The 15,470-nt window shown below is 43.3% G+C and overlaps 1 protein-coding gene across 1 annotated transcript in view; it reads left to right on the plus strand.

Annotated features, from left to right (window-relative positions):
- Positions 1-2: 2 nt before the first annotated feature.
- RRP1B (ribosomal RNA processing 1B) overlaps positions 3-15,470 on the plus strand; it is a gene marked incomplete at its 3' end in the record, with an annotated part of 19,003 nt that continues 3,535 nt past the window's right edge. Inside the window, exons 1-8 of the mRNA XM_008070979.1 lie at positions 3-132; positions 8,833-8,915; positions 10,450-10,507; positions 12,026-12,111; positions 12,485-12,546; positions 12,903-13,032; positions 13,874-13,938; positions 14,403-14,584. Of these exons, the coding sequence (XP_008069170.1) occupies positions 3-132; positions 8,833-8,915; positions 10,450-10,507; positions 12,026-12,111; positions 12,485-12,546; positions 12,903-13,032; positions 13,874-13,938; positions 14,403-14,584 (796 nt within the window). The remainder of the gene's footprint in view (positions 133-8,832; positions 8,916-10,449; positions 10,508-12,025; positions 12,112-12,484; positions 12,547-12,902; positions 13,033-13,873; positions 13,939-14,402; positions 14,585-15,470) is intronic.

The following is a 15,470-nucleotide window of genomic DNA, read 5'->3' on the forward strand; positions in this document are numbered from 1 at the left end:
CGATGGCCCCCGCCATGCAGCCGGCCGAGATCCAGTTTGCTCAACGGCTGGCGTCCAACGAGAAGGGAGTCCGGGATCGGGCAGTGAAGAAGCTGCGCCAGTACATCAGCGTGAAGACCCAGAGGGAGACAGGTGGGCGCCCGACGACGGTCAGCTGCGCCACATGGCGGGCGGGGGCCGCCCACCCCGGGCCTGCCAGGAGAGGGAACGCGGCTTCCCCTCGTTGTCAGGCAGTGACTCGTGACACCCAGCGTGTGCTTCTGTGTGTCAGCGCTGTGGGAACCGCTTCCTGCCGTGCCTAGCGCCTTTTTACAGTTGGGGCCGAGAGGGTTCGGCTGTTTGTAAAAGTCTCAGTAAACGGTGAAACTGAGTGTATACCCAGATCTGTCCGATTCCCTAGCCTGCACCTTGATTTGCTCTTGCGTTCTTACTGACTCCTTTGAGCGACGCCGTTTAGTGCTGGGTATACAGGAGAGAACACAGACAAAATCCCTACCCTCGGGGAACTTGTAGTACTAAAGCTTGAACAGTACAAGTAAAGCTTGTGCAGTACAGGAAATGAAAACAAGGTAACCGAAAAAAAGTGAAGGAAGGAGCTTCTCTCGATGGGCCGTTCTAGGAAGGCCTCTCTGGGGTGATGTTCAACTGAGATTTGAGCAAACCACAGGATGTCGGCCGGCCGTGCAGAGACAGGAAAGAACTTAGCACGCCCTAGGGTTGTTTGGAAGATGGGTAAGCTGGGGAGGGGAAGGGTGTTATGAGATGAAATTGGAAGGTAGACAGTGGCCAGATCACATGGGGCTATGTGATTTGGATCTTAATGTTGGTACCATTAAAGGATTTCATTGACCTGATCTTAAATATGTTCTATAAAGTATTTTTTTTTGAGTTGAAGTCTCACTTTGTAGTCCAGGCTGGAGTGCAGTGGCATGCTCAGGGCCACCACAGCCTGGATCTATTGGGCTTAGGTGATCCTTCCACCTCAGCCTTCCAAGTAGCTGGAACTACAGGCACATGCCACCATACCCAGCTAATTTTTTTTTTTTTTTAATTTATTGTAAGGATGAGGTCTCGCCAAGTTGCCCAGGCTGGTCTGGATCCCGTGGGCTCAGGCAATCCTCTCACCTCAGCCTCCCAAAGTACTGGAATTATAGGCGTGAGCCACCACTCCTGGCCTTCTGTAAACTCTTGAGTGAGTGTATAAGAAATGAACTACAGTGTGCAATAGAAGTTTATGTTGCACCAAGATAAAGTTTGATTTAGTTGCTGCTGATGTGACTACATTTAGAATCTGCTTAAAGTATAGATACTGTCTCCCTCATTACTGACATCCTCAGTTTGTTTTATTTTGAAAAGAAATCACAAAAGACTACCTCCCAAAAAAGAAAATACACTTTTGTGGGGAGTCTGATAGAAAGAGGAACAAAGGCCAATGCTTCTGACTTTGGTTCTGTTAGGGATTTCCCTAGGAGAGTTCATTCACTCTCACACTTCCAGGTATACCATACATACTGATGGCTCCTGAGTATGTATGGTATACCTGGCCCAGCCCTTTCCTACTTTCAGCTTAGATGTACCCTGCCAGCCTGGCCATCTCCATTCAGAATGCCAAAAAGTGATCCACTGTTCTCCCCCCATAACCTTTTCTCTTCCACTGCTGCTTTTCTGCCACCTGTGTTTTCTTTATGGGGTTGTGAATTCCTGCCGTGGACACATGGGAATGTCCTGGACTCCCCTCTCCTCCTCATCCTCTACCCCTGGGCCACATCCAGTTTTTCTTATTCCTACCTCCCTCACCTCCTGAAATACTCTGCTCTGACCACAGCCCTCTTTATTTCAATTGGGCTTCTGCATCTGCTCACTTCCTAACTGATCTCCTTAACTCCAAATGTGTCCCCCTTGAATCTGTCCTTCACAAACCAGCCCAGAGTCATCTTCCTAAAACAAATCTGATTACACATTGCCACCTTCCTTGAAATTCAGTGTCTACAGGTCATGATTGGCCCTCAGCTACTCTTCCTGCCTCAGCTCCTGCCTGACTGATTCATGCTCCACCATCCTGGTGTACAACATACCATTTCTCACCTCTTTGCCTTTCCTTCTCCTGCTCTCTTTGCAGAGAATTCCACCCTTTCTCCACTTTATCATTCAGTTCAGTATCACTTCCTCCAGAAAGCTTTCCCTGGCATCTCACCCCCATTCCTCTAGGATTCTAAAACATCCAGTATGTCTCTATTGTAGCACTTAGCTATATTGCTTCTTAATTATTTGTTAGTATGTCATTCTCCTCTCAAAACACTTCCATCTGTTTTCTTAGCTGGAAGTGGGAGTACATCCAGCCATATCAGGGCCTGGCCATGTACAAAAACAGGACACAAGATGCGGTACATATGGAGCCAAGGTGGTCTAGACAGAACCTATGGTGAGTAGGCCCAGGATCTGCAAATGCTGAGCTGATTTAGGGGCCTGAGGACGGTCAGTTCATGCCAGTGCCCCAGGGTCCTACCTGGTTAGCGCCCATCACACCCAGAATTACTGGTCTTATACCTCTTGTTTACCACCAGATCTGCATTGCATGGCGTACAGTGGGCCTTCAGAGAATAACTGCAGAGTGAGTGTCACAGTGAGTGATAGTGGGACAAGAAAAAACAAGATCTGCACAGCTATGCCCCGTCAAAATAGAACACAATTTTGTAAACAACTTGGCCTAACATTTGCCTCTCGGTGATAGGCTCAAATTTGTTTGCATCTTGTTCTTAGGCATCATATAGGAAATCTGAGATGGTAGCTGTCCATCAGCAACATAAATAGGTAGGCTTGTGATCTTAAAAATAAATTGGAAATATTTGTACTGTTTAACAGAATATTATTCTCATGCTTTCCTGTTCAAGTTGAGTACTCACAATCGCAAAATGATCACTGTCCCTGGTTTTTGTTCATTCATTCATATATTCAGCAAATATTTATAGAGCACCTGTTATTATTTTGTACTCTATTCTTGGTACTGGGAATACAGCAGTGAACAAAATAGACAGTCTCTGCCTATCATATCCATTCCGCACCTTTAAACATTTAACATCTACTAATCTCACTCATATAATGGACTTGAACATCCAATGTAATACTATAAGAAAATGACTGACAGTACTGGGAAACTATGGGGGGGGAATGGGATTAACAGTAGTAAATATCTATCTGGGGATGGGAAAACACCTCTTATCAACAGGGTGCCTGAATGAAACGTAATTGTACACCTAACCCTTAACTGTACCCCACAAAACCATAATAAAAAATAATGATTAATAAAACAAACAAAAAAAAATCTACTAAAATTGGGTACATCTTAAAATCAACCTTGTGACAGGTTCATTTGTATCATTGCTTTCTTTTTGGTGACATGTAAAATAGCTACATATTTTGTAGCTATTTTGATATCTCAGATACAGTGTAGGTGATGGGAGAAGTGTTTTTTTTCATACTGATGGGATTAGGCTTCTCTGTTCCTAAATTAGAATAAACAGGAGTTGTGAATGTTTTCACACTGTGGTAGGTTAGAGAATAACACTTTACTCCCATCTAAAATGGTTCCCATGCTCATTTTGTGGTAAGAGTAGCTATTGAATATGCTCATTTTAAAACTAATTGGTATTAATATGTCCACTTGTCTCATTTTCATGTTCAACCCATTTGTTCTGAAATAACTACACCTGGCTGGGTGCAGTGGCTCACGCCTGTAATCCTAACACTTGGGGAGGCCAAAGTGAGAGACCTTGTCTCTACTAAAAATTCAAAATATTAGCCATGTGTGGTGGTGCACCCCAGTAGTTCCACTACTTGGGAGGCAAAGGCAGGGGAATTGATTGAGCTCAGGAGGTCAGGGATGTAGCAAGCGATGATCATGCCACTGTACTTCAGTGTGGGTGACAGAGTGAGACTCCAATTCAAAAAAAGAAAGAAAGAAAAGGAACTAAATTTATATTGTCTTGTTGTTACAAACTTGGTTGTATTAAGAAATTTAGCCCCAAGAAGACATAAAGTAAAAACCCTCTCAAGTGAGAGGAGAGGATTGCCTGAGTCCAGAGGTTCAAGACCAGCCTGGACAACATCGTGAGACCTCGTCTCTATAATAAATCAAAAAAATTAGGCAGGTGTGGTGGCACACACCTGTAGTACCAGCTACTGGAAGGCTGAGGCAGAAGGATCACCTGAGCTCAGCAGGTCGAGGCTGCAGTGGCCGTGAGTGTGCTACTGCTCTGCAGCCTGAGTGATAGAGATCCAACTCAAAAAAATGAGACAGTGAGAATATGTTTTTTTCATCCAGCTCCCTTTCCTGCCCACTGTCCAGAATTTGTTGTCACTCTCTCAAAATCTACTCTTTCCCCTTATGGATGTCACTATGGCTTGTCATAGTCTACATTTGTCTGTAATAGGCACGGGTTGTCCAGAGATCCTGGGCATATCACACTCTCACAGTTGGCTTGGCACACTTATTGTGCGTTTAAGAACAAGCTGCAGATAAACATACACTATGTTGTGTTTAAATGAGAAAGGCCAGAGTAGAGTATGATGCCATTTAGTTCACACATACACACTGAGCTGTGCTTTTCTGCACTGTTAATGCATGGAGAAAATCTAGAAAGAGGCATATCACACAGGTAGCAGCAGTCCTTCTGGGGAAGAGACTGGGATTTGGAGGCAGTGAGTGAAGCACACTCAATGACTGTGTAACTTTGATGATAATATATGAGGTCTTTGCAATAAAAATGAGTTTTTACTAAGACTCTTTTTCGATTGCAATTTGACAGAATATCCACGCCACACTAGTTTGAAGGGGGAAACGAAACTCAGTTTTGTGCAGGAGCTCAACTGCTGGCAACAGAACCCAGTTTTTCACTGCTTACAAACTGCTGCCCAGATACTGTCTCCATTCTCAGATAGGCCTCCCTCATGTGGCGAAATGACTGAAGCAGTTGCAAACTGTGTTTTCTCTTTAAGGTCAGAGGAGAGCCCTAGGGATTTCCTAAAAACCTGAGCATTGCTGTGTTGTTTGTCCTTTCTTGTTGTTGTTGTTGTTGTCATCGTTGACAGAGTCTCCCTTTGTCACCCAGGCAGGAATGCAGTGGCCACAGTGGATAGCTCACTGTAACCTCTACCTCCTGGATTCAAGTGATCCTTCCACCTCAGCCTCTTGAGTAGCTGGGACCTCAAGCATGCACCACCATGCCCAGCTAATTTTTAAATTTTTAAAGAGACCAGGTCTCACTTTGTTGCCCGTAGCAATACTCCCACCTTGGCCTCCCAAAGAGCTGGGGTTACTAATGTGAGCCACAGTGCCCAGCCACTTGTCCATTCTTGAACCCATCCTGTGGCCAAGAAATTCCTGCTGATTTGGCAGAAGCCCAAATTGCTGCCACCTCCCAGACCACAGCCTCCCTCCTTTCCCTACTTAGAGATGGAGAGCTTAGAGGGAAATAACAGTGTAGCTACTCGGCAAGAACAAGGAATACCTGATACCTGAACTCATGTGGTAACCTGGGTCCTTTAAGTCCTCTTTTTGCTTTTAAGTTGATAAAAATTATTCTGCCTTTCTAGTTACATTATTGTCTTAGTCTGTTTGCACCTCTATAAAGGAATACTTGAAGCTGGGTAATTATCAAGAATTCATCTTACCCACCTGTTGTCCTACGCAGTTTGTTTATTAGAGGACATGAATCATTTGTCCTGTAGAGTTTTGCACATTCAGCATTGTTCTGACTGCACCTCATTGTGTCATTTAACATGTACCTCTGTCACTTGTATTTCTTGTCAATTAGTATTAATGGCTAAGCTTTGACACACTTGAGAGCGTTTTTACTTTATTTTTGCAAAAATAAAGTACCACAGGTTGGTACTGTGTTCTTCCTACTGTATCACTCCAGCATATGATGAGCAGTTGTCTGTGCAGGTTAATGATGGATCAATGGGTTTAGATGCTGTTAGTCTGACCCACTCAACTTAAAGTTTCTCCATATCTTTTCTTTTTTATTTTGCTTTTTTATTTTTGGGGACAGAGTCTCACTCTGTTACTCAGACTGGGGTGCAATGGCATGCCCATGGCCATAGCAGCCTCGACCTGCTGGACTCAGGCAATCCTTCCACCTAAACCTTCCAAGTCATTGGAACTACAAGCACATGCCACCATGCCCTGCTAATTTTTTGATTTATTGTAGAGACGAGGTCTCACCAAGTTGCCCTGGCTGGTCTTGAGCCCTTGGGTTCAGGCAATCCTCTTGCCTCCACCTCCCAAAGTGCTGGAATTACAGGCATGAGCCACCGTGCCCAGACTTTTTTTTTATTTTTATTTTTGTTTGTGTTTTTGTTCTTGTTTTTTGAGTTGGAGTCTCATTCTTGTCACCCAGGCTGGAGTGCAGTGGCAGCTCATGGCTCTGCAGCCTTGACCTGCTAGGCTTAGGTGAGCCTTCTGCCACAGCCTTCCAAGTAGTTGGAACTACTGACACATGCCACCACACCGCTAGTTTTTTGGGGGGTGGAGGGGGATTTATTGTAGAGATGAGGTCTCACCTAGTTGCCCAGGTTGGTCTCAAACCCCTGGGCTCAGGCAATCCTCTCTCCTTGGCCTCCCAAAGTGCTGGGATTACAGACTGAGCCACTGCACCCGGCCTGTTTTTCTAAGAGACAAGATGTTGCTCTGTCACCCAGGCTGAAGTGCAGTGGTGCAGTTATGGCTTACTGCAGCCTTGACCTCGTGGGCTCAAGTTGTCTTCCTCTCTCAGCCTCCTGAGTAACTGGGACTACAGGTGCATGCCACTGCACCTGACTATTTGTGTGTGTGTGTGTGTGTGTGTGTGTGTGTGTGTGTGTGTGTATGTGTGTGTAGAGAGGTCTCACTGTGTTGCCCAGGCTGGCCTTACACCCCTGGCCTCAGACAGTCCTCCTGCTTCACCTCCCAAAGTGCTATGATTATGTGTGGAAACCACCACACTTGGCCAGTGTTTTTTCACCTAGTGTTTAGCAGCTGTTGATGATCCTTGCCTAGCCCCTTTTAATTCACCCGGGTTATATGCAGTGTTTGAACATAATTGAATTTAAGTGTGGGTCACTGTGACCAAAAAAGTTACTGCAATCATGACTGCAATTGGCCCGGCTCTGGTGGGACTTACTGCTCATACCATACTTATGTTATTCATATAAAGTTCCCCAGACATGACTTGTTTGTAACAAGGAGGAGGAAAACCAGTTGGTACATCACCTGCCCCACTCTAAAGCAAATGTACTTCTGTAAAGTAATTTTACTATAGTTTCTGATATCTTGGTTTTAAGCAGGACACTCACAAAAGAATCAAAATGTACCATTATGAAGTTGTTGATAGGAAACAGGTCTTTAGTAACTTGGATATCAGTGCCTATAAAAAAAGGATAAATTTGGGCCCAGTTTGGTGGCTCAGCCCGTAATCTCAGCACTTTGGGAGGCTGAGGCTAGAGGATTGCCTGAGTCCGGGAGTTTGAGACCAGCCTGGGCAACTTGGTGAGACCTCGTCTCTACAGTAAATCACAAAAACTAGCAGGCGTGGTGATGTGCGTCTGTACTTAAGCTACTTGGAAGGCGGAGGCTGAAGGATCGACTAAGCCCAGCAGGTCAAGGCTACAGTGACCATGAGCGTGTCACTGCACTCCAGTCTGGGTGACAGAGTGAGACTCCAGATCAAAAAAAAAAAAAGGATAAATTCAATTTGAGTACACTAAATAAACTTTGGTCCATCAAAAGAGGTCTTTTGTCACTTTTTAATCATCTTTTAGAGCATTGAGATCCCATTGGTTCCAGTATTTACTGGCTTGCATTCATCTAATTTATTCTACGTTGCTGCTCCAAAAGATTTCTCCTAATAACTCCTAGTAAAATATGAATAAAGACCTTTTGTAACATGCCTTAAGACTTGAGGATTTCGCTTGCTTTTTGATTTAATGGTCCATGGGTTTGGAAATTCCAAGAATGTTCACCTATTTTATCATTTTGGGATTCCTTATGCCCTTCAACAAATATCTCATGACACCTGGGGTCGAGCTGGGAGATGCAAGGCTGAATGAGACTGCTGGTTTAGTCATAGATTATAAAGGAAGAGGTGGAGCCCTCAAGTATCTAAAGTGAGAACAAGGCCAACCCAGTGACTAAAATTGCTCAGGAAATGATAACGGTTACAGGGTGGGAGATTGGGAGGCAATCTTTTGACCTCGTAGCAGGATCCTTAAAAGGGTCATTTTTGCAAAAATATTGCAAAGCTGTGTCAATTTCCCCTAGGCCTTTCTGAGTCCTTTGGCTTTCAGGTCTACCTTTGGAGCCCCCTGTATCCTCAGCCTGGCTAGCTTTCTGTTCCTTGGGTATGGGTCTGCCAGTTGCTGGGGGTTTCATATGACTTGAGCAAATCTTACATCTTTTGTAGGATTCTTATTTCTCAAGAACAGTGAAAATGTATGTGTGCCCAACAGATGCAAGTTTTAAGCGGGGAGCACTTGGGAGGGAACTCATTTTATGTGACCACTTTTTTCGTTAATTTTTTGTTGTGATGACGTTTGCTTCCTCATGATACTGGGATGATGAGGTCACACCACCACTACCCCCTGCCCTGTAGCTGATAAAGTAGTAATTTATTATATATATATGTTCATTTTGTAACAGTAAGGAAATGTGTGCTTCAAATTTTTAAAAAGACAGTTGCAGATAAAAGAGAATTAAAATGTATGTGGTATCTTCACCACCTCTGAGGCAGTTCTAAATTTTAAGAAAGGAAATGTATGGACTCTGAAATAAGGTTTTTGTGCTATTTTGCCTTCTAGGAGGTTTCAGTCAAGAAGAACTTCTGAAAATATGGAAAGGACTCTTTTATTGCATGTGGGTACAGAATGAACCCCTTCTACAGGTAATATACAGCTCCCTTTGTCATAGTCCTGGTTTTTTGCCATGTACAGATAAGAGACTTGGTCATTTTCACTCTCTGAGTCCCGTAATATACCTAAAGAAACTGAAAATCAATGCTTTAAGGAGTTATTTTCTCACCTCTCGTCCACAAAGAAAGGGATGCAGTGTCAAAGCATTTAGGTGAATTATCTTTTCACATAAAAGGAAAAATGTGCATAAATTGTCAATTTATTATTTCTTTTTCACAATTATGTAGGTTCCTTGGTAGGTTTTCCATTACTTAAAGTTTCTGTCCCATCTGTTAAGTTTATTATTCATGGTCAATAACGGCGTGACAGAATACAAGTGTGAGGCCCTGTGTGACCCAGGACCAGGCAGCCCCCTTGCTGGGCCTCAGGCTCTGCAGAGTGTGCAACCAAGCTGTCAGCAAAAGCCCTGGTGACCAGAAAGCCCGGGGGGAACTGCACAGTTGTAGAGATGTGCCTGTGAATCTTCAGCCCTGGGCTAGGCTGCTGAGTCGCCTCCAGAACAAAGCCAGAAGTGCACAAAGCCAGAAGTGCTCTTCACCCTTTAAGAAGCTTTGTTCCGACACACGAAAGCAGATCTGATCTGCCTTGGTAGAAGCAGCAGAATAAACCCTGAGGAGAGCCATTTGCAAACCTCTGGTGTCTGTAAGTCTTCATGGGTAGATGCTTCCTCTCTGAGTTTTAACATTCTGCCTTGCCACTTCTCCCAACCACATGGTAACTTGTCTTTGACTTATTATTTTTACTCTGCTGAACATATTTTGAGTAGGATAGCTGGGCAAAATATTTTTATATTACATTCCAAAGTAATAACCAACAGCTTCAGTGGAGGAAGAAAACCAATGAACAGGAAGCTCGTTTCAAGATGAGGAAAACTGAGGTGAGGTGCAATGTGACTGGGACACCAAGGAGCATTCTTTTCATAAACAAAATCTTCTGTTGATGTTTGCCAAACAGACTTCTCCCCAGAAGCTAGCCTGCTGCATTTCAGCAGGGCATGCTTTTCCAAGGGCACTTCTGCCCAGAACAGAGCCTGGCAGGGTGCTGTGTACCTTTGTTTTCCAAGACAGGTGGAGGATTTCCTGACACCATGGAGTAAGCATCCCCAGGGTCTAACTACCGTTGAGTCATCCCTGCTGTGTTTGTGTTTATGTGGGGGATTTTGCCAGACTCTCAATTGAGGTCATAGTTTTCAGGCCAGGAATGGACAACTACTCTGTTTCTTCTGTAGTTCATTTGCACTGGTAACTAGAAATGCTTTTTAAAACATGCAACTTAAACAATTCTCAGAGACATATCAAGTTAGCATAATAGTCCGCTGAAATTGGAAATTTCACATTTGATACAATTCAGATCTTCAAATGCATACTTCTTGGTAGAAGTATCATTGAGAGAAGAGGCACAGACTTTTCCACCAGCAGAGGAGGGAGGAGGAAGCAGGCCGTGATGCTGTCATCTCATTGTTGCCACATAATAACCCAGTGTTTCTCCCTAATCCCACCTTTGCAGGAGGAGCTAGCAAACACTATTTCCCAACTCATCCATGTTGTTAACAACTCAGAGGCTCGTAAGTCCTGATATTTTCATGACTTTCAAAACTTCCTTGTTCATCATCTTTGGTTACTTGCCTAGGAAATCTAGTTAATTGTTTCTTCTCCTTCCTTCAAATTTTCTGTTTTCTGGTCTGCTAGTTTAATATAAACCTAGGCGAATCTTGTGTAGATGTCAGGCAACAAACTGTTCCTGTTTTAGAAAACTGTGATAAACTTGACCATTGACTTGGCCAGAGGGTGAAGTATGTTATAGAGAATCATATTTGACATCTCAAAGTTTTAAAAAATATATATATTTTTTGAAATAACAAGCCTCCAGAACCTCCAAATTCTGAGTTACTTCAACACTTTAAAGGCTGGATAGCCTTATGTCCAGTAACCTGGATGCCAGGTTTATCCCCAAGATTAGAGCCATCTCTAGTAACAAATAAGTAGAGGATATCACTGGAAATAGACCATAAAGTAACTCCTCTTTACCAAAAAGAAAAGACCAGAGGGAGAAATTAAGGTATTTCTGTGTCAGGCTTTGATTATTTACAAAGGAAGAAAAAGAAGGCAGGATTGGTTTGTTCTGTATAGCACTCTCAGAAAATCATCCTGATGACTTTAATAACTCTCCAATGACTCCCTGAATATTAGCTGACTCATAATGAACAAAATCCTACATATGATACATAGTACAGATTTGCAAAGACCAAGAAAAAATTGTACAAAAAGATGCCAAAAAAAGAAATCAACAAAATTATTTTTTGATGAAAAAATGCTGGATTTGTGGCTCAGAAGAGAAAAATAGATTATTTTGTGCTGTAGCTCTCTCAGGTGACACCTAACGTCAGACATAACAGCAGAGTTTCCTTTTTTTTTTCTTTTTTTTTTGAGTTGGAGTCTCACTCTGAGGCCCAGACTGGAGTGCAGTGGCTGCTCCCGGCCACCGCAGCCTCGACCTGCTGGGCTCCGGCGATCCTTCCACCTCAGCCTTCTGAGTAGCTGGAATTACAGGCACGCGCTACCACGCCCGGCTGATTTTTTGATTTATTGTAGAGATGAGGTCTCGCCAAGTTGCCCACGTGGGTCTCGAACCCACAGGCTCAGGCAATCCACTCACCTCAGCCTCCCAAAGGCACGGGATTACAGGCTGAGCCACCGAACCCGGCTCAACAGCAGAGTTTCTACCTTGGATCGTAGAAGTATTCATCAACGTTAATGGTTCAGTGCAGTGGGGAGGGTCACTAGAATGGATTGGGATTTTGATTTTAAGAGAAACATGACTCTGCAGTGGATAAAGTGCTTCAGAGAGTATTCTAATGGAGTATTAAGATATTGCCAGCTTTTCTGTTGTTATAGTCATATGTTTTTATTTGAATGTAAAATTATTGAGCATATTAACTTCTTGGCCAAATTTTCTAGTTGCCCCAGAGTTCTTGAGAAAAGTAAATAATAAATAATATGAATTTGCTTCTCTTTATTATTTTCTTGCTATGTGGTAATATGTAATGTGGAAGCAAGCATTCAGAGCCTTTTGTTTACTACAGAACACCTGTTCATTCAGACCTTTTGGCAAACCATGAACCGAGAATGGAAGGGAATCGACAGGCTGTGCCTTGATAAATACTACATGGTAAGAGCTGCAAGCTTCATCCACACTTACTCCAAAAGCTCTTGTGAAGAAAAGATGGCCTTTAACTTAAAAACCAAGGAAAGATTCATTTGTGACGCGAAACAAGCTCTGGGCTTAGTGTGATGGAAGGTGATGCGGTCATTAGAATTTGAGTTTGTACTGGAAAGCTTCTCTGTTCTGGCTCTTTCTGCTGCTGAAGATGAGTTTGGGGACCATTAGTGAATATGTTTTGTTATCTAGAAGTTAAATAGAATTATTGTGGATATTTTTTCACATTTGGGATCCAGGCCACACCAGTTTCACTGGTCTCTTCATCCTGCTAAGCTGATTGACATTTTTTTGCTTTTTCTTTTGTAACAAAAACTATCTTCAGCTCATTCGTCTGGTCCTGAGGCAATCCTTTGAAGTTCTGAAGCGAAATGGCTGGGAAGAAAGGTTGGTAAATTGTTAGAGTTTGCATTTGGTGGCCTTAAAACTTATAAGTAATAGGGAGGTTTTCAAGCTTTTCAATCAACAAATAGGAATTACCTGGTTGTGCCTCCTACTCTGAAGAGCACTTTGAGAAGCAAAAATGTCCTTATCCATAGAGAACCCAAAATACAGCAGAGGGGCATAAAATAGTTAAGCCATATGACAGTTAACATTTTGTATTGATTTAAGTGACTGCTTTTTTTCTTATACAAGTATTTAAGCCTTGCTTGATTGTTGTGCAGGGTAGGCATTAGACTGAACATTTTTGTTTTCTCTCAGGGGAGAGAGAAGTTAATAACACCGTGTGTTTTTTTCTTTAGCCGAATCAAGGCTTTTCTAGATGTCCTGATGAAGGAGATCCTGTGTCCTGAGAGTCAGTCTCCTAATGGAGTGAGATTCCACTTCATTGATATTTACCTGGATGAGCTCTCCAAGGTTGGGGGGAAGGAGGTAAGCAAGCAGCAGCCCGGCTGTTTGCAGGGCAAGGGGGCCACAGGGCACCCACAGTGGCCAGCAAAATGCTGTGGGTGGCACTTCGTGAGACCAGTGACAACAGCAGCAGAGATTGTTTCAGCCCCATCCGGGAGTGTGTCCTCAGCAGCTCATGCGACATGTATACAGAGGTTTATGCACTGAGGATGCATGTGGCAGTCTTACTTGTAAAACAGAATTGAAAGAAGCGTACAGAGTCCAGGAAAGAATTCAGTTACATGGAGAAATTCTCAGGAGCTATTGACTCTTTAAAGCAGTAGTAAAGATATACGAATAGCTTGACTTTTAAAGGTATGTACTCTATTTAAATAGACAAAAGACTGAAAAGAAAATGTACATTTTTTAGTATACAAATGATTCTTTGAATTGGCAATATGAGCAAATTGTTTTTGTTTCACAAGTGCTCTGCAGGGAACATATATTTCTTTCATTAAAAGAAAATATAACTGTCATGTTTAAAACAGCAATTCTTCCATCTCCCACCTTCAGAGGTGGTGTTCCCGTGGCATCTCTTGTGGAGGAGGGATCGTGTGTATGTTCTGTATGTTGGGCATATAGAGCAGCACTCTCAGCCACTACACTAAGATATCACGTGGCTAGAGGGTGTCCTTGATCTTGAGCCTGGCTCCAGGCTTCTTTGCTGGCCTTGGGGGTGCTTTTGGGCTGTGTGAGACATGTATTACTCAGTCTGACTCAACCTATGTGAAAAATGCAAATGGCTCCTTTTTCAAGGACATGTCAGGAGAGGAAAGGGATCTTTGTTTCTCATTTTTTTTCCCATTTTATTTCTAAATTACAGCTTTTAGCTGATCAGAATCTCAAGTTTATTGATCCATTCTGCAAAATTGCTGCCAAGACTAAGGAGTAAGTGATTTGCATGTTTGGTTTTTCTGCTTCACTTGGTGCTTAGTTAAGGCGGGGAGTTGTTTTCTGTTGAGAAGCATGATGCGGCACACCTAGGATGATTACCCAGCGCTAAGAACAGCTGAAGTTTTAATTCCCATGAAAAAGTCATTGGAAGCTTTGAGCAATGATTTGACTCTTCAAGCTTCAGGGTTTAACCCAGTCATTCCAGGAATGTTCTCCCACACCCAGAGTTCTGTCTGCCATGCATCCCACACCTCTGTCAGGTGGCAGGAAGCTATTCCTACAACTGCAGTTGACCACACAAGCATTGTTAGGGACACATGCTTGCTGACCCACTGAGGGCTGTACCAGGCACTCGGCAGACCACAGTGGTGTGTGCAAAACTTCCTCGGCACCCCTTCAGCAGGAAGATCAGACCACGTGTCCTAATCACATCCTTGCTGCTGTGCTTCTGCCCTCAGTCATACCCTGGTGCAGTCCATAGCCAGGGGCGTTTTTGAAGCCATTGTCGATCAGTCTCCTTTTGTGCCTGAAGAGACAGTGGAAGAACAGAAGATGAGAGCAGGTGATAGCAACCTCTGGGAAGAAGAGACAGCTGAAAATGGGGTGATTTGGAAAAAACCAGTCAGCAAAAAGAAGACAGGTAAAAGGATTTCCCTAAATGGTTCTTGTTTCTTTGGTCCTCATCAAACAAATGCTTGTTAATACTTTTGTTAGCATCTCACTGAACACAGCCTTGCATTGACTCACAGAGGTGTGTTCAAGTACCTGTGCCTGATAGGGGCTCTGGGGAGGCCTGAGACTGGTCACATGTGACTTGCACACATTTCTGTACCTCCTAGGATCTCTGGACTTTCCTCAAGGATTTTACCATTGTCGCTGCTGTTAATTTGGTGTTTGGGTTGGTGTATGTGGACACCCTAGTGTGGCCTTATCCTCCAGGAGACCAATGTGCCATTATGTGAGGGCTATGCATGTTTTTGTAGCTCTTCACTTGCTACTTTCTGCAGACTTCCTTTCTCTGAATGTTTAAGTGCCCGCTGTGGATTGATACCACTCTTACTACTGTTTTATATCCTTGGACCTTGCTATAAAATGTGCTTGTGAAGTTGTAGGCCTGTCAAAATTTTCACAGTGCACAAAAGATGATAAATGTTTAGGCCAGAGTTTACCCATGCTTTTGAAATGCTGTGTAGCCATTTAGAATCAGTATTTTCAAAAACTGATGACCAAAGGAAATCTAGTACTTTTTTTTAAAAGCAGGACACAAAACTATGTAGAAGGAGCTTGATTTGCTATTTTTATTTTGTTTTTGTTTAACTTTTTTTTTTTTTTGAGTTGGAGTCTCACTCTGTGGCCCAGACTGGAGTGCAGTGGCCGCTCCCAGCCACCGCAGCCTCGACCTGCTGGGCTCCGGTGATCCTTCCACCTCAGCCTTCCAAGTAGCTGTAATTACAGGCATGCACTACCACACCCGGCTGATTTTTTGATTTATTGTATAGATGAGGTCTTGCTGCCCAGGCGGGTCT

Source organism: Carlito syrichta, unplaced genomic scaffold (assembly GCF_000164805.1).
Source record: "Carlito syrichta isolate Samal-C Ts95f unplaced genomic scaffold, Tarsius_syrichta-2.0.1 Scaffold314085, whole genome shotgun sequence".
NCBI classification, from domain to species: Eukaryota; Metazoa; Chordata; class Mammalia; order Primates; family Tarsiidae; genus Carlito; species Carlito syrichta.